This window comes from Equus caballus, chromosome 12 (genome assembly GCF_041296265.1).
Source record: "Equus caballus isolate H_3958 breed thoroughbred chromosome 12, TB-T2T, whole genome shotgun sequence".
Taxonomy (NCBI): Eukaryota; Metazoa; Chordata; class Mammalia; order Perissodactyla; family Equidae; genus Equus; species Equus caballus.
This window is the reverse complement of record NC_091695.1, coordinates 43725627-43745237: the sequence shown is the minus strand read 5'-3', so window position 1 is coordinate 43745237 and position 19611 is coordinate 43725627. Positions and strand designations below refer to the sequence as shown.

The window sequence follows — 19611 nt, the reverse complement described above, 5'->3', positions numbered from 1 at the left end:
ATCAGAAGGATATAAAAATAGACTACATAAATATGCATAAAATTGCTTTGAGCTTTTAAAATAGCAAAATTAAGTCACTGGGACACAAACTGTCTAAAGTTTGTATTAGTATAATACAGGTGGTTATTCCATACACTATACTCGACTCAATACTTTCTCTCTAGTATTAACAATGATAATAAAACCATTCCCTTTGTACTTATATGGCTTTTCACTTTTTTCAAAGTGTTTTCACAAATATTAGTCAAAGAAGTAGCATTATGTATGATCCGACCACTCAATGTACAGACATGTTAAGTATAGGTTTATGTTGCAGGAAATGCTCCTATCTCCTCCCTAGTGCTAATAACAAACTCCCTTTTATTTACATGGATTTTCACTTCTTTCAAAGCACTTTCACACATACTAACTGGAGCAGTGGCATTAGGAATGATCTTTCCGTCCTTTGCATCATCCCAAGGGCATAATCCAAAAAAGAAGAGAACTAAAGATTGATAAATAGACTAGATGATTTTGAGGCAGTCAATTCACGATTCTTAAAGTTACATTCAGATTTACCAAAGGTCTTAGAATCGGAGCAAACTCTCCAGGACAATAAGCTGATTCTTCCTCTCTTCCAGGCATAGGTTTTGAGAGGTAGTAAAATTAAGTGACTAAGGTATCCTAAGTATGGGCATAAGGGGAGAAACCAGACTATCTTGTTCCCCACTGGAACCCATCTGTGTCAAGCACAAAGCTCAGTGCGTAGTAAATGCTCAATAAACCATCACTGTGATTGTTCGTACAGAGAGAATATTCTACCCAAGCTCCCACAGAGTATCTGTTATGGAGCTAAGAACAAAAATCTCAATTTATTTTTTGTTTTATTATTTTTCTTCCACAATTACCATTTTCAAATGTGTGCACACCAAGCAGAATCTAAACAAAATTAAATCACAGAGCAAAAAGCTGAGGTCTATTAAGAATCCAGGATACAGACAGCTGAAAGGTGGATTCAGAGGGCAAAGACAATTTAGAACGCAAAGAGGAATACAGCTGATGACCCTTAATTTAGCAAGCAAACACTTTTAAATCCCCATGCTTAAACTAAAAATTACTTCAAAAAAGAAGTTTCAAAAGGTAAAACTGTTTTCAATACATTTATGTCTTTAGAATCATTAATTTTGTAAGTTGCAAAAATAGTTTCTTCTTTTTCTTTGATATGACCAAGATAAACAAAGGTATTTTTGGTTTATGCAGTAACTGAGTTGCTGTAAATTTGGTTATAAATTAAATTTTTTAATTGATTGCATTTTAAAAAACACTAGAAACCTTGCCATTTAAAAAAGTCCAATGATAATATATTTAATAAAAATTTATGTTATACAGCTTTCTAATGTAGTTTTTTGGTCGTTTCCATATTTAATATATACCATATTTTCCTAAAGCAATGACAAATATAAATTTGTTTAAAAACACCACAGGGGCCGGCCAGTGGTGTAGCGGTTAAGTTCACGCACTCCACTTTCGGCCCAGGGTTTGCTGGTTCAGAGCCCGAGTGCAGACCCATACACCGCTCATCAAGCCATGCTGTGGTAGACGTCCCACATATGAAATAGAGGAAGATGGGCACAGATGTTGGCTCAGGGCCAATCTTCCTTAGCAAAAAGAGGAGTATTGGCAGTGGATGTTGGCTCAGGGCTAATCTTCCTCAAAAAACAAAAAACCCCACAATCTACTTATATTCCAATTTAGCTGGGGAAAATGTCTTTTAAAAAATTATTTTGTAAAATTTGTAAATTAACCACTCGTTACGAAACTTAGGCCCACTGGGTAATATGTACAAACCACACAACCATAGAAGATAAAAATGAAAGCACAACAGTTCTCAGATCATTTTGGTCTCTTTAACATAAACAGGTGTCCTTCAGCTTTAGATTATTCTCAAGCCAAGGAAAGAAGAACTTTAAAACCAAAGTTACCAAAAGTCCCCAAACTACACCGATTTTGGTATGTGGAAAACAGTATTAATAACAGCCAAAATAATTTACAGTAAAAGCATTCTCCACACATTATTTCTTTGAGGTAGACAGGAACAAATACTTTACTAAAAATTTTATTTTACATCTGGGAAAATTTTGCCTGAGGCTGTGTAGAGAGTATTTAGGTAAGCTACAGTGACCTAGATATCTTGTCCATTCCTGTATCTATACAATTTTATAGATCATTTTTCAGGAGGATTGCCAGATAAAATACTGCATGGAACAGACTTATACCAAAAAATTATTCATTGTTTTTCTGAAATTCAAATTTAAGTGTGTGTCTTGTATTTTTATTTGCTAAATCTGGAAACCCTATCTTTCAGAATAAGTCTGTTTCAGAAAAGATCAAATTCATTGCCAGAAAGAGATTTAGTCTTGTGGAAGTTGAGTAATTCTTTACCTTTTAAGAACTTCTCGAGGACCAAACCACCATAAATGCTTCCAGCAGAAGCAACTGTAAGAAACAGAATACAAAAAAGATCACAAATAAAACAATTAAATGGATTTTATCTAAAGAATCTAGTGGGAGCCTGAAAACACTGCTCACAAATTCAGAACATAAAAAAGGTGACCACTACTAATGAGTTCAGTAAAAGTGGAGGCACCAAAAAAGTATTATGAGGCTACAACAACTGGGGACAGAATAACTTCTTGGAGATGAGAACCAAATAGCAAGTCTTTTCACCTATGTTCAACACCAGAATTGTCTCTTTGGATATTACTATTCCTGATAGAAAAAGATTATGGGAAGATGGCAAACTGTAGCTAGTAACTAGAGTATATCATGCCATAACCCATGTTCCAGTATAAGACACAATTAAAACTTTTGGCCCTTCTTTTGACCAGTTTACTCCTCAGCAGGAAAAAACTTTACTAGACTGTGAGGTAAGAATTCTCTGTACCTAGAGTTCTAAATCTGAACATTAGAACATTTAGAGCAATAATTCTACAGAGACAGAGGATGAGGGAGAAAGCAAGCAAATAAAATATTGCATAAAACATACTTATACCCAAAAATTATTCATTGTTTTTCTGAAATTCAAATTTAAATGTGTCTTGTATTTTTATTTGCTAAATCTGGAAATCCTATCTTTCAGTATAAGTCTAATGGGAAAAAAGATCAGAACCACCTGGAGGCTTTTTTCCAAATTCAACATGCCCTCCCCCAGAGGGATGTGACCCTACAGTTAAGAGCCACTGCCATAGGAACCAATGGAAACGTGTCTATTCCTCAAGAAATGTGTACTCTTTAGGAGGGGAAAAAAGATTGAGAATCACTAGAGTGAGAGGCAACACCATTCTCTAAATGTGTGCTGTCCAACCCAGTAGCCACTAGCTATATGTGGTTATTTAAATTTAAATTAGCTAAACTAAATGAAAAATTCAGTTCCTCAGTCACATTAGCTACATTTCAAGTGCTCAATAGACAAGTGTGGCTAATGGCTACTATATCAAACAGCACTGATACAGAACATTTCCATCATCACAACAAGTTCTATTGGACAGCAATGCTCTAGATCTCCAGATTTTGAATGATTCTGGACAAATGATACACACTTCAAAAGGCCTGAGCCCAAGGAAAATAGAACGTTTAATAAAAGACAATCATCTTTTTTTCTCAGTGTTCCTCACAAGGATATACTGGTTCTAACTTAAAGGACAGTAGGTCACTGGGACAGGGATGGCAGGTGAAGGCGGGCCTACACTAAGGATTAGTGAAGACCTAGAATATGAAGAAAAAAAGCACAGCCTTTATGTCTTGCGGTGTGTCCATGATATTTCTCAATTGCATATGTCACACTATTTCCTCTAATATCTTTTCTTAGTTTTAACAAATACCATGTCAACAGTTGTTGAAAATGGGTCACTTTTAGTGAATGTGCTCAGGAAGCGCAATCATCCTGCCGACTCCACACTCTATCCAGCCCCCAATTTTCAGCTATACTTCTAAGTAATAAAGTGCTATCCTTTAAATGCTAAGATCGCAATAGAAACTTATTTGTAGAACACATTTTTAAAGCAACAACATTCCCTAAAATTCCCTCTACAGAACAGAAGGTGATCTTACAAAAAGAAGCAGCTATGAGGTCAAATATATTTGGGAAATGCTATATACTATAGCCCATTTTTTTTAAGATTTTTTTTTCTTTTTCCCCCCAAAGCCCCCTGGTACATAGTTGTGTATTTTTAGTTGTGGGTCCTTGTAGTTGTGGCATGTGGGACGCCGCCTCAGCATGGCTTGATGAGCGGTGCCATGTCCGCACCCAGGATTCAAACTGGCAAAACCCTGGGCCACCGAAGCAGAACGTGCGAATTTAACCACTTGGCCACAGGGCCGGCCCCATTATAGCCCATTTTTAAAGATTCACAGTCCACACTGGCATACTAAAGCTTCTGAGAAGATCTAAAGTAACAAAACTCATTTGATTTTAATCAGCATTCCTCGAATTTAGATGACTACATAACTTCTCTCTCACAGCTCACATAAACATCCTATAGCACACATTTTGGGAAAAGCTACAATAAATAACGTTTATTAAAGCTTTCAACAATTACTACTCAACAGACAAGTGTGACTGGCCCTCCCTAACCTTGGTGGGGGTTGGAGGAGAGATTATTCTTTAAAAAGATAGAAGCATGGGTCTCCAGGCTGAGAATCAAAACTGTACTAAAAACAAACGGATTGAAGGACCATAAACACTGACTGCTGAGAGACCCAACACCCCTTACCCCTCAATCCCAGAATGCTGGTGATCTGGCATTTTATCCACCCTGTGAGAGGCTATGAACATACGCAAAGAAAAACCTAGAAGAATATATATTGAATGTTAATAAATGATTATCTCAAGGGGTGAAATTACTGGAAAGTCTCACTTTCCATAATATATGTTTCTGTAATGGAATGTTTATGACAAGCATGTATCACCTTTCCTCCTGCCAAAAACATTATGAAAATAATTACAAAAAGATCAGAGACAATAAAGAGAAGAGAAATGCCCCCTCTACTAGATGGGGTGAAGAAGTCCATTAGGCTCAAAACACGTATGGAATTGAGTTTCTTGCCAAAAGCTATTGTGGCTCAAGTTCTTCGCTTTCAGTGAAGTCAACTCTGCTTCCCTGGCCACAGTTTACTGGATTAGAATCAATGCACAAGCTAATACAACCAGATACAAACCAACATCCCCCTAGCCACGTAGCTAACCACCTCTCATGAATGGTGGGAACTCTGTCCGGTCAGAGTGGAGTTCATGCAGAGTAACAGCAAACCAACCTATCCTACCTCTCTTGAGGATGCTTACTGCTAGGTACACAAAGAGAAGACAGGTCATTCCCAACAAGAAAATGTCTTGTAGAGTCTGAAGTACTAGCCAGTCTCAACTAGGACTCAGGTGACTCCTCTGAGGCTGATAGGACAACTTCATTCCAAAGTACCCTTCAATAAACCTATACAGACACACACAAACACACCAAAACAACCCCAAAAAGGCTATCACTTCACAAATTCGAGACAATTAGTTGTTTCAGGGCTATTCAATACATCAGCTTTCCTTTAAGAGAACAGGCAAAAACGATGTAAGAATAATAGCCAACTGGAAGAGAGATGTATTTTCAAACTAACTGCAAGTGAGGATCATCAAAGTGTGCACCATTTATCATTTTATTTCTTTTCCTTTTCCTTTATTTTCTGGCTCTTTTCCAACTACCAAAGGCTGGACACAACAGAGAAAGAAAACAAAATTCAATGTAGCGTAATTTTTGTGTGAAAGAGGAGGTTAAAACCAAGTGTAAGAGTGAGACTGTTTCTAAGCATCCTTAACTTGAGCCAGTAAAATAAATCCTGTGATAAGTCTTTCTACTCACCTTTCCTGTACGGCACATTTGTAAATCTAGCATCAGATATCCATTACAGTATCATTTAAGTTTTTTAATTAGAGAACAACCTTAGAGTGATAACATGATATAAGATTATGACTAATTAAAATTTTTAAATAAACTATAACACAAATCACGACAAAACAAACACAGAAAATGAGTATTTTTTCTTCCTCCACTTACTAGTTGTTACACAATGAAGAGTATTTGTCTGGTGCTTAGAATTTAATGCTTCTATGGAAATCACTAGCTGTCCTTCTAGCAACGTTCCCTTTGATACTCCTGCTGTTTCACACTTCCAGTGAATTATTAAATATTTCAAAATCTGAAAAGGGCACAATTCAAAGAAAACACAATCTTCTTCAGAAATCATGGCAATAATAAATTTGTATGATACAGTTAATTCTAATTTCCAAAAAATAGTATTCTTGCTTGCAAAATGTCAACTTTACACTTGTTCCAAACAAAGCACTGTGTCTAAAAAGAAGAAATAGCTAGGGAAGCGACGTAAGAAAGGGGACTGAAATTCAACACAATGCCCGACAACAGGAAACGGAGACAATAAATTGCTTTATTCAAAGGCTAGGTTCATCTGGAAATAACAATTTGGAAAAATTAAGTGCGAGTTTTTCCTGTTTTTCTTTTTCTCCCTAAACAAAAGCCAACATGAAGACTATGAATGAGAATGGCAGCTAGCTATGAATCATCTTTATCCTTCATGAACTCAACATTTCTGAGGGTCAGAATACTAGTTTAGAACTCTCCCTCTGGACAAAGATTCCCGTGGCTTTGAATCCCTGATGTGCCTATGCCAGCAGGTGACCTTGGGCAAGTTACTGAACATCTCTGCACCTCAGCTTCCTCATTTATCGAAATGAGGACAAACCCCCCCACATATGGCTGCTGCTGAATGTCAACAAAATAATACGTGCAAAATGCTTAACGCAGTGCCTGGCATAAAGTAAAGGCTTAATCAATATTCGCTATTATTTCTAATCAGTTCATCTGCAGTGAGGACTGCACACAATATTTTAAGTTGAACAGGTCTCCAAGATGTCTGGATAAAACATGCAGTCTTGAGACAAATTTAAAACAGAATATATTTATTGAATTCCCATTATTACTTATGACACTAGACCCTCACTTCCACACTAAGGTACCACGGGGAAAATTATTACCCCCTTTTTCAAAGGCAGAGAGAGCTCAGTAAGAGAACTCGGGAACTCAGATTCTAATTTGTACTCCAGTTTTAAGGATGGTTTCCAGGCATTTCTACCGTCTACCACTTTCCTTCGCACATCCTTCCACTGCGCTCCCTCTGTTAAGATCTTCCCGAAGTTTCTTTTTCCAGAACGAGAGAGCAGCTGGGCAAAGAACATAGGCCTGCAAGCCAGAAGCTCTGGGTTCCAGCCTAGGTTCTGTCACGCGTGAATGTGATCCTCCAACTTCCTCTGATGACAACGAAGAAGGCGGGAAGGCTGTGGACCTCCAGGGGCCGCCAGGTCCCGCCCGTGAAACAGGCCGCCGGGGCCATCTCACCCGCCCGGCGTCCCTCACGCCCCGGGGCTCCGAACTCCGGCAGGCCCCTGCCGCGAACGGGCTGTCACAGACGGACAAACGCGGCAAGCGCGCCAGGCGTTCGGTCCCACCTTCCAGAGCACAGAAGCCCTCCGGTCCGCGGTGTGGTCAGGGCTGGGGGCCTCTGAAGCCCGCCCTGTCCCCATCCAGCGACTCCAGGCCCTCGCCCCACACCCTGCTCCACCCGAGGGCCCAGAACGACGTTTCCGCACCCCCTTCTGTTTCCCACAGCACCGTGCGGGGCAGGCCGACTGTCACCGAATCCTATCTTTCCCGAACCTTCCTTCTCCACCTCAGGCAACGCCAGCCCCCTCTGCCCCGACTTCGCGGTCTGCCCACAGAGCCCGCCTCCTCATAGAGCGTCCTTCTCGGCTTTCTCTCCCTTCCCGGCATCACCTCGCACACGGCCACGGCCGTGCCCTCCATTCCGCGCCGGGAGCAGCGGCGACGCCCAGCCGCCCGCCGGGTTGCCAGCCGAGGCTTCGACGTCCGTCCGCGCACACGCCCGGCCGCGCGACGCCGTCCCTTCCCGCCCGCGCGCGCTTGCCCCGCCCACCGGCCCGGCGCGCCTGCGCACTCTGCGCCGCCCCGCCCGCGGGCCGCGGGGACCTGCCCGGAGCGGTGGAGGCTGCCAGCTGCGCGGCGGCCCGTGGGCGGACGGGTGGGCCAGCCGCGGGGTTGGGAAGAGCCGCGGGCAGGGGCCGAGGCTGGAGGCGAGCAGGAATGAGGCCAGGCCGCGACTCCTCCTTCCTCCCGAAGGAGACTTTCCCACGGTCCCGCCGGGGTGCAGCCCGCAGCCGTGCTCAGAAGGCCGTAGCCGCGCTCGCCGCTTTCCTTCGGCCTGGAGAAGCCGCGGGTGCCGGGGGCGGGGCCCCACGCCGGCCCTTGACCCCGGGCAGCCTCGCCTCCTGCGGAGGCTCCCCCAAGTGCCCCAGGCCGACCTCGGGGTTTCAGATACAGCAAATGAAAAGGCAGGAGGGACGGTTAAATTTGAGTTTCAGATCAAAAAGCGGAATTTTTTAAGCGTACGTCGATCCCATGCAATATTTGGGATATACTTATCCTTTAAAAAGTATTTGTTCATCTGAAATTCAAAACTGGGCGTCCTGCCTTTTCTCTGACGACCTGTCCCAAGCATGTCCCCAGCCTAATTCCAAGGTGGCCAGCCAGCACCAGGCAGAACCTGGAAGGGGACCCTCTGTGGAAAAGGCTGCTCCGCACGTGGATTCTGCACTAAATATGCCGAGGGCGGGAGCTGGCTTTCCCGGGCTCCTGCTGACAGAAGCTCTGGGGCTTTTCCAAGAGTATTCCCAGCTGACAGAAAGGGGGTCCTCCAGGCTCTGGCTGCTGGACTCTGGGTTGGTTCAGGAAGGGGCGTGGTGAGGGGACCTTGAGCCCAAACTGGTGATCTGGCAGCTGGTTCCTCAGGCACCAAAAGAAAACTGTTGAGAGAGATTCCTACGTGGTAAAGAGTTACCCAAGGAGGATGGTGGGACAGGGTGTTGGCTGCTTTCCTTTAGGGAAGATTCTTCCACCCCAGCTCTCAGAAGCCAGGATTGGACAGAACAGGCAGGGCAACTGGCGGAGTGCCTGTCCAATATGCAACCTTGGTGCTGCTCCAAAAAACATGTCTACTGAGACCTGAATCATAGCCTTCTGGAGTCTGTGCTCAGCGCTGTTGACCACCCTCCCCATCTCAGTTGCTCACAGATAAACCTATTGGAGAAAGGTGTCTTTTATTTCTAGAAAATTCGTTATTATACCATCTCACCCTTGATAAGATAGCAGGCATTTGGGAAATCACTGGAGATTCCTCTTCCTTTCACTCCTCTCTCAGGTGTCCCCTTTAGGAAGAGGCGTTGCCAAAGGGAAGAGAGCTAACATTCATTGAATGACTGCCTGTTGTGGGACACCATTGGCTCTTTATGTAAATTTTTTCACTCACAAGTATCTTGTGAGATAACTGTTATCTTTTGATGGGTGAGGATGGGTCTTTAAAAATATTTCTGCTGGAGAGTGTTGGCCCAGTAGGAAAAGCCCCACCTTGAGAATGGCATTGGGAATGAAGGGTGGAGGGACAGTTGCCGATGTAGAAGTGCTGCAGATGAGCTGGTCATCCTGGCTGTCAGGCCTTCTCCTTGGAATGAGGCTCGGGGGTGAACATGCAGCAGAACATCCACCACCATCCTAGAGGCAGGGGAGGCCTAACAGAAGTAGCCAGGGACACAGCTGCCCCCCCTACTGGATGCAGGCAGAAGCTAGGAAGGGAGCCTCTGATGTGAGGGCCTGCCACATCAGGACTTCGACAGCATAAACCCTGGTAGTCAGGCAAGGTGTGACACAGGCTTGACATTTGATGGGCATCTACTCGGTGCTCAGTGGGCTTCTCTTTTTCTTATTTATCTTAACTAATCCTCCCAACCTTGTGTGGGAGGTGTTGTTATCATTTTATAATTGAAGATGAGGTTCCAAGAAGAGGTGGTATGACACTGAGTTTGTAAATGGCAGAGCCAGAACCTGAAGGAAAAATCTCTTGACCCCTCTTTCCACTCCCCCACAATTACCCAGGACATCTCCCACCTGCATGTGACCTACCTAACTGATGTCTCAGAGTTCTGTAGTATGGGAACATTAACATGACCGTGAGAAAGCCATGCAAATCCCTCCATGCAAAAGCTAAGAGCCAATGAACTCAGATACCCTCGTCTCCCACAAACTGAGGCTTGAATGAGCCACAGCTCCCAGCCCTTCTCTCCCCATCAATGTTTGACCCTAACTTGTTTGGGGTCTAGTAACTAATATACTATTGGACTGATGCCACGTTATTGAAAGTGTTCTTACTCAGACCTCATCTTCAGAGCAATAGAATGTTAGATCCAGAGGGACTATAGAGGTTATCGATTATATTCAATAGATGAAGAAATTTGAGGCCCAGCAGCCGGCCCCGTGTCCGAGTGGTTAAGTTCGCGTGCTCCGCTTTGGCGGCCCAGGGTTTCACAGGTTCGGATCCTGGGCATGGATGTGGCACTGCTCATTAAGCCATGCTGAGGTGGCATCCCACATGCCACAACTAGAAGGACCCACAACTAGAAATATACAACTATGTACCAGGGGGCTTTAGGAGAAAAAGGAAAAATAAAATCTTAAAAAAAAAAAAAGAAATTTGAGGCCCCAAATTAAATGCCCAAGGTTCAGGCCGCCATAGTCAACCAGGTCAACCAAGGAGCCTTTGGGTGCTGCTCTGGATATTTTCCGCCCTGGTGTTCAGGGTCTCAGCAGTCCCCCCGTCCTTAGACTTAGTGGTATATGGATTCCGCTCGCGTTCCTCCACTCACCTCAGGATTTGGATTAGGGTTTCATGTCCACTTTGGATGTCCTGTTTATTCTGAGAAGAAATCCCCTGTCTGGTCAGAAGAGACCCCACCTGAAGAGCCCCAGACTGATTCTATCCCAAACCCAAGTTTTTAAGAGGAACCAGAACATCCCAGGGAAGTCTGCCAGGTGAACAGTGACATTTTAGGAACTGTTAAGGTGTCTTTCCCTTTTGAATGCGCCCTCTCTGTGGATATCATTTCTAGACAGTCTTAGATCCTACCTGTTCTCAGCCTCCGCTAGAACATTCAAAGGTCCTGAAGAGATTGACCCTAGGAACTTAGGTGGAAAATATCCCTGAGGATCCCCTTATGAGCCTGATGTAAAACTAAGTCCATTTGAGGAGTTTCTTTTCCCCTGGGAAACTACTAAAAGAGGCTGTTTCCCATACAGACAATAGGAAAGGGTTAACTGCTTCTCTCGGGTCCTGAGCCAAGTCTGTCCCCCACTGGTTCCCATAACCGGGTTTCCTGAAATGGAGCAGGTCCCAGGTGCCTCTCCACTAATCACATCCTTGGAAATGGGGCCAGGAAGCTCAGATTAGCTCATCTCTTCACCTTGTTGAGGCCTTCTCCACCTGGAGCACTGAATCTGGGGCAGCTTCGTTACTCACCTCCCTCTGCCTTCCTATCAGGGGTCAGACAGGGATGTTCTTGCAGAGGAATGTCAGGTTATGGGGGCACTAAAGGTCATAGCGGTGTTGACTTTTGTGCCAATTCTAGGACTACAGCATTTGCTCTTCCTCATTCTAAGACTTATGGGCAAAGGAAAGATTGTCCCCTCTAAGACAATACCAACGTTTGTATAACTAGAGTATTTTCTACTTCACCCTCATTCCCTGTGTTTTCTTCCTCTCCTTCTTCGAATGACTGACTATGATACCGGGTAGCTTCCCGTTTTTCCCGCCTGACAATCACCTTTAGCACAGAGTCTCTGATTTTTCATCTAACAGTAGCAGGTTCTGGGCCCAGCCCAGGAGGTTTCATTCCTTTCCTGTTAGTGTCCAATTTCTCCTCTTCCTAAATAACCAATAAAATCTATATCACAAAGTGGTTCTGCTCTCTGTAATTGGCTTTTTACCTCCTCTCTAGGCAGAGTTGGATTTGTCCTCCCAGCTGATGTCCATCAAAAGGGAAGTACTCTTTGTGTCATAAAAGCCTCTGGAATGGAAACAGCAGTATAATCTGGTCACATATGGCCAAGTAAACCTATTGATCCAAAGGCCAGATGATCAACTCTGTTTGAAAGACAAGTAGACTAACTGAGACAGAGATTCGTCTTTGAGGAGCCCCATTTAAGAGGACGCTGGCTCCACGTGTTCATTCTTGGTTCAGTCTTTGTAAGATCACAGTACTCTGAAGTACTTTACCAGGAATGCTGGTGTAAAAAGTCTTGAAAACTGGCAATATGGAACCTTAGTTGAGCTGATTTTTCGCTGATCTCTGAAGTTGACTTGATTTTCATCTGTTCTAGCTTTCAGGCCACTACTGTCTTCTATTTGCTCAATTTTCATTCTCACCAGTCGAGAAGAGGCTGTAGGATCAAAAGTCTAAAAGGGTCAGGATGTCTGAATTCTTTTCCCATTTTACCACTTACTTTAGGTGTTATGTTCTAGTTTTCCACAACTAAAATAGGAAAATTCTCCCAGGAATATAGTTAAAATAACATCTGTGAAACAATTCGAGAGTTTTACAATCTCTAAATTAGAAGAAATCTTAGAATTCATTTAATCTAGTATTTCCTAACCAGAGGAACAATATTTTTTCCAATCCACTTCCTTTCTCCCCACCCCCTCCTCCTGAATAGCCTCTCTCTCCCTCCTTCCTCAGCCTCTTCCTGGTATGCAAGATCAAGAACTGATCTAGTTTGCATAGTATATTTCGTGTGTGTAGGGTTGGGAAACACTGCCCTAATTCACCTCCCTGTTTCTTGCAATAGTCATTCTAACAGTCCCGACAAGTTGATATCTAGCTTTTATTTGAATATCTCGTGTTGGGAAATTTTCCACTTCAGAGGCAACCCATTCCAGTTTTGGACGGCAGTGATTTGGTAGTTTTTCATTATATCGAACTGAAATCAGCCCCACTCTATCTTCCACCCATTGGTTCCAGCTCTGCCCTTTGAAACCACACAGAGTTTGTCTAATCCCTTTGTAAAGGGGAGTGGGATATACCCAGGATTGTTATTGTTAACTTGTCACAGTGGTTCAGACCTGGCCTGAATGATTGTATTATAGATGTCTTGTGCATTGTACACTAGCTGTATTCCTAAAACATTGTATACACCCAGTTTTATGTGAATCAAATCATTTTAGACATGTTGGGAAGTTGACTGTCTAAAAGAAATCCTATCAGTTCTTTCATAAACTGAAGAATCCTTTTGTAATGCAAATAACATCCCCCATTAACCTTTTATGCAAATCTAGATTTTCATACATTATGTTTTACTTAAGGCAAGATTTCCCTATATAAAAAACAAGTAAAATAATGATAATAGCAATACCTAACATTGATTGAGCCTTCTTCTGGCACCAGGTGTCATGCACCTGACACGCATTGTTTAATTTCTCACCACAACTTCCCTTAAAATCATCCCCTATTTACAGATGAGAAAACCAAGGCTAAGAGAAGTTAAATAACTTGTCCAAGGTCACACAATTAGAAAGTGTTGGACCAGAATTCCAACAAGGTCTCAAGACTCCAGGATCTTGTGTCTTAACCACCTGGAAGTTTCAGGTGCCAATGATAGTTGAAATGACTGGCTCCTAGCTGTGTGCCACAGCACAAGGAAATTAGGCTACAATACAGAAAACTGACCTAAGATTTCTACAGCTTCAAAGATGTCCACAGACCCCACTCTTTTTGGGTTACGGCGCGGTGGGTTTCCCAGCAGAGCTCACATTTCCCAGTGCAATTTGATCAGGGAACCCCAAAGGCTTCCCTTCAGCTGTTAGTATTAAGCAGATGCTGCTAAAATTTATTTCAGGTATATGGGGATGATCAATCACTTTTTCAAGGGGTCCGTGTATCCCCAGGGGTTCGCAGCATAAGCTGCTTAGAAGAAAGAAGCAGTTCATGATTGACAGGTAGAATCATAAGTGTTGAGAGTCGTGATTGATCCCAGCCTGCTCCTAGATCGGTTAGAATCATTCAAATGGGTTTTTAAGCCCAGTTTTTAATGGTGTTTAGGTTTGCAAGTTAAAAATAGTTTGGGGAAAAAAAATAGTTGGGTCCATAAATAAGTGCTGTTTTGAATCCAAACTGGACAAAGATAAATGGATGTAACACTTCCGTGTCCTCAAACCAGGTCCAGTTTCTCCAGTTTAGTCAACAACAGCGCACACTCACATTGCTCAGCTCAGAACACATCCCTAGAGGCTCCTAGAAGCCTAGACTTTTCTACCCTGTGTGAGGGAGCTCCAGGTAGGACTCTTGTGCTCTCCGTGCCCTCCTCCACCCACCCCACCATCACAATGCCCCTTTAACTTGAGACTTTATCTTGGTTCATCTGCAGACTTTTGCTTTCAAATACACGATCTTTCTTTGCAAATCGTGTCTCGAGCTGGTGTGACACCGGCCTCCTGGTACACTAGCCTCAGGAAATCAGGTCAGTCCTTGTAAGGCACTGGAACTCCCTTGCAAGCCCACCTTTCTGACTTTTAGTTGTACAGCAGGCATGGTTAGAACCTCAAGTCATAGACTCAGATGAGGAAATATGTAATTCTCTTTATTTCTCAACCTAGCTCCTCAGCCCCCATTTCTGTGAATAGCAGAAAAATAATAAAGCTCACCAGTTCAAGACAACTCACTCATTTCGAGTTTTAAACTCAGTCTCTTAGGATTCTCCTCCCGGTCCCCTTCTCCTGACGATGTTCTAGTGTGGGGTTTACGTATCATTCTGACATCAAGGAAGGGGCTTCAAGACCAAGTGCCATCTTCTGTCTCTCTTGCTTAACTGATCAAGTGTAGCTTCCTTCATTTGGTGTTGGCATTTGGCTCCACCACCACTGCATCTGCTGCGGAGTTCCCTAACAGGTGGACCCTGTGGCCTTGGTATAGACGAAGCACAGTGATTGCTTCATGGGGAGCTCAGTGGCTCCCCCCTCAGCTCTTCCTGGCATTACTGCACCTGCATCTGGTCCCTGGTCTTGCACCCCTCAGCGTCTACTATGGCGTTCTCACCCCCTACTTCACAGCAGGCCCCACGGGGACCCAGTTCTCAGCTCACCCTCACACTCCTCTCAGGGGCTGGGTACCAAGGAACTTTTCAGATTTCCTCCAAATACAAAGGAGCCGAAGAGACTTGGGCTTAAGGGGTGAGAAGGCTGGGCGTGATGAGGAGCTGGAATTTATCTCAGACCTGCTTTGTCTACACAAGTGACAATGCCACTTCTACTCTGTGGCTGTTGCCCCTTATTAGCACAGGGTACTTTGAAAGGCTGTGTCTTCTCCGAGTTCCAGGAGTGAAATGGAGCATATCCCCTTCTGTCTACTATTGTTTGGCAGTGGGGACAGAAAACGAAGCCCCACAGTTGCATCTAACCTCTCTTTCTCTCCTTTCCCAATCCTTTTCAATTCTGCTCCAAGCTCAAAAAGGATTATATTTTCTGTGTGGAGGGGAAACTCACATGTTCTTCCCAATTCAACAGTTGACGGCAGAAACTTTGAGCATTAGATTTATCAAGTTCTGTCTCTTGATATTTACGGGGAAGCTCTGAAGGAAAAAAAAATCCCCCTCAAGAACCTGGCTCTTACAATTTAAAAACTGAAGCTTTCAAGAACATCTCCTCTGCAATAGATTTTAAAAGGTCTAGTTAAGAGTTCAAAAGCCAAGAATTTGAGTGTGAACTTTCTGTATCCTCCTCACGCAGAAGGCAGTGTATCTAGAAAGCACTTGCTGCTGGTTACGATGGGGGGGTAGATTAGGGGTAAAAGAAATGGAAAACACATTGTTTGATATGAAAACAACTAGTTTCGTCTATTCACAACAAGGAATCACCTTCTCCTCCAAGGTCTTTTCTGTCATTCATTAATTTATTGCACAGATACCTATGAGTCCACTCTGCTGGGGATACAACTGTGAAATGGATTCTCTTCCCTCACGAAGCTCACTCTCTAAGAGGGAACACAACCAATGGACAGTGGTGAGCAAGTATGGAGTACGGCTGTCAGAAGGCCCCTGGCCCAGACTTGGAGCCCAGGGAAGGCTTTCGGAAGAAACGACACCTCAACTGAGACCAAGGTGAATGGAAAAGGAAGAGTTTCCAGCCAGAGGGAAAAGCATGTTCAAAATCCCACAAACATCAGAAAACTCTAATAGGTTCCTTATGTCTAGGACACAGAGTGTCAAGTGAGGAGTGGTGAGAAATGAGGCCGGCTATGAGATAAGCAGGGCATGTAAACTCTGTTAAGAACTTTGGACTTTATCCCAAAGGCATTAGGGAGCCACTGAAGGCTTTTCAGCAGAGGAGTGATCTGTCAGATTGTTGTCTTAAAAAGACTCCTCTAGCTGCAGAGTGATAGATAAGGTGGCCGAGGGAGAAGGCATAGAATGAGAAAAGGGCCGAGAACAAAACACCACCAACAATGACAACAACAAAATTAAGTGACAGGCAGAAAAGGAGCTCACAAAAGAAACAAAGGAGGGACCACAAGGGTTGAAGGAAAACCAGGAGAGAGTGTGGCAACTCTAAACCAAAGGAAGAAAATTTCAAGAAGCAGGGCATAATTAGAATCAATTGCTGCCAAGAGAAACAGGAAGATAGCAACTGGAAATTGATGCTGTATTTGGCAGTAGGATTTTTGACGACCTTGCTGAAAGCAGCTTTAGAGGAGTAGAAATTGTACTGGATTAAATCAATTGCATTGATGCTCATCTACCCCCTTCCCACACCGTCTATCTCTACACTTCTGTCTTCCAAACGTATATCTTAAGTCCAGACTTCCTCTTTGAGCTCCATACCCAGGTACAATTGACCACTCAATGTCTCCACTTGATTCCTTCAAAGGTATCTCAAACTCAGCAGCTTCCAAAACTAACACTCTCCCCCCGCCCCCAAACCTGGTCTTCCTCCGGTATGCCTCATCTCAGCAAACGGTACCCCATTCTTCCAGTTGCACAGTCCATCCAAGAAAAACCCTTTTTCCTCACCACCACGTCTATATCTACCCCATCACCACATCTTGTTAATTCTTTCTACCTAGGTGTTCCTCTGTCTCCACTGTCATCATCCAAGTTCAAGCGACCATCTCCTCTCACCTGAACCACAGCAGTGGCCTCCTAACTGGTTTCTCACATCAACTTGCGCCCCCCTCCAACCTATTCCCCACACAGTGGCTGGAGTAATCCTTTTAAAATACAAAGTTGATCACTTCGCTTCCTTGGTTCAAATCCTTCAAAAGCCTCCCAGGGCTCTAAAGGTGAAAAACAAAATTCTTTAAATGACCTTGCACGCCCTGCATGACTAGCCCTTGCCTATCTTCCCACCTAGAATTCACCCCACATTCCCTCTTGCCCTCTGCTTTCTCTCCCACTGCCTTTCTCTCTGTTTCTCACATGCACCCTGCACCCTGCGGCATCAGGCCTGCTATCCATACGCTCTGTGTCCCTGTAACTAAGAATGTGGCTCACGTGTCAGGCTGTCTGGGTTAAAATCCCAGCTCCGCCCCCGCCTGGTTCAATGACCCTGGGGATGGCACTTAATCTCTCAGTCCCTCCGTTTCTTCTTCTGTAAAATGGGGCTAATACTTACCTCTCAGAGCTGTTACAAGAATTAAATGAAATGATATGTGTAAAGTGCTAGAAATATAGTCCCCAATTAATGTTAGTAACTGCTATTATTATACCCCATTCTCTGCCTGGTTAATGCTTCTCATATCTCAGATCTCAGCTCAAATTACCGGAGGGAGGTCTCCCGTGACCCCCCACTCCCTAAGCAGGTTACGACTCTCTGTTAAATCCTCACATAGCATCCTGAACTTTTCATTCATTATACTTTGTTATTATCTATCTGTGGGGTTATTTTATTAATATCTGTCAACCCTACCAGACCGTAAGCTCCAAGAAGATAGAGGCAGTATCCATGTGACTCATCGTTAGATCCCCAGATCCCAGCATGGTGCCTGGCACATAGGCCAGATGGTTTTTGAATGAATGTGTGATTGAATGGCAGGCAAGCAAGTGGAGCCAATGAGTTCAAGCGACTCAGGAAGACTGTGATCATAAAGATTAAGAGCAAGACATGGAGAAGGATCATGGTTTCTCACTTATTTTTTAAGCTAGCAGACACTTGAGCATGTTAAAATGCTGACGGGAAGGAGCCAGAGAAGAGGGAGCTCACCAGGAGTGTGAGCCACGAGGCTGCGGGAGGGGATGGGACTTGGGACAGGAGCCAGAAGAATCAGTCTCAGATAGGAGGAGGGACACCTCTTCATGGTATAGGAATGAGAGCTGAGAATTCAGCTGTATCTGTAGGTTTCGTGGCAGGAAGTCCTACCAAGACCTTTCTGTGAATCTTGGTAACGTGGGCAGCAAATCTGGATTCTCTGAGAAGCTCAGCATACTTGGGAACATCTTTCCATTCCCATTTGTAACTTATGTAAAAAGGAAGCAGACGTTTTCTTCATCATTGTCTGTACTGACGCACCACGGAGCAAAATAACAAGTTTCCAAAGCAACTCGGTAACAGAGCTGAGGCGAGGGATCTCAGTGTTCTCTTTACTGAGCATGCTTCCTCCCCCAGTTGGGAAACAGTACGGTAAAACGATAATATGGAGAAGTAATGATGGCTGACACTGGTGGAGTGTTACTACGTGCCAGGCACCTTTCTAGTACTTTCCCTGCAATAACTCATTTGGGCCCACATGATGAGGAAACTGAATTCTGGGGAGGTTAAGGAACTTGCCCAGGTCAACGGCTAGTAGGTGGCAAAACTAGGTTTTGAACCCAGGGGTCTGACTCCAAAATTGATGCTGTTAACCCCTCTGCTGTCTTCCATCTCTAGCAGAGGGGAGAGAGCACATAGGAATCAGAAGACCCGGGGTCTCTACCTGAACTAACTGTGGACTTGGGCACTCAGGCGTCGCCGGAACACCAGTTTGCTCATCAATGAAATGAGACTGAGAATGTTTACCTTACGAGGCTTTTCAAAGGATCATGAAATGCTGAAAATGGGAAATCACTATACAAAAGATATTATTATTATGCTAATCATAAGACCTAATATCCTTGTCTGCTAATTGGATCACAAATCCGATAGGCTGTTGGTGAGTGAGACCCTCGGTTCCCATAACCAGCACAGCAGCAGCAAATTGGCTGTTTCTCATCCCACCAGCTTTAACATCCCCAACCAAGTCTCCTTGGGGTCCACACCTCGGTGCTCCCTTCCCCCTGCACACACTCACTGCCCCCTCTGGGAACAGTTACAGCTTACGCCCTCACTTCTTTGGTTCCGTTGCCTGAAGGAATGAATGTTAAGGAGTAAGTAATAAATAGTCTGGATCACAGCTAATGGTGGAGTGTACCCTAGAAGGCCAAGTTCCAGCTTGGTGATACAATCATTGTTCCAGTTTAGTGATGGAATCAGACTATTAGAGCTAGAAGAAAGCTTCAAGGTCACTGTTTAGTGCAACCCCCCATTCCCTCTTCCAACCCATTTCATAGACCAGGAAAACTGAGGCCACGTAGGTGAGATGACACAACTAGTTAGGACTAGTAGCAGGACTTTTTATTTACCTTGAAAATCTTTCCAAATAGGTTTAACACAAAC

At 43.9% G+C, this 19611-nt stretch overlaps 1 protein-coding gene across 2 annotated transcripts in view; it reads right to left on the bottom strand.

The window, feature by feature from the left end:
* RCE1 (Ras converting CAAX endopeptidase 1) overlaps positions 1 to 8020 on the bottom strand; it is an 84197-nt gene extending 76177 nt beyond the window's left edge. The window contains exons 1-3 of one of the 2 annotated variants that reach the window (XM_001496896.5): positions 7869 to 8020; positions 6078 to 6219; positions 2422 to 2475 (exon numbers count right to left, since the gene is read on the bottom strand). In XM_001496896.5, the coding sequence (XP_001496946.2) occupies positions 2422 to 2475; positions 6078 to 6219; positions 7869 to 7898 (226 nt within the window). In that variant the 5' untranslated portion in view covers positions 7899 to 8020. The remainder of the gene's footprint in view (positions 1 to 2421; positions 2476 to 6077; positions 6220 to 7868) is intronic. The other variant, XM_005598333.4, reaches the window with a different exon arrangement.
* Between the last annotated feature and the right edge of the window lie 11591 nt (positions 8021 to 19611).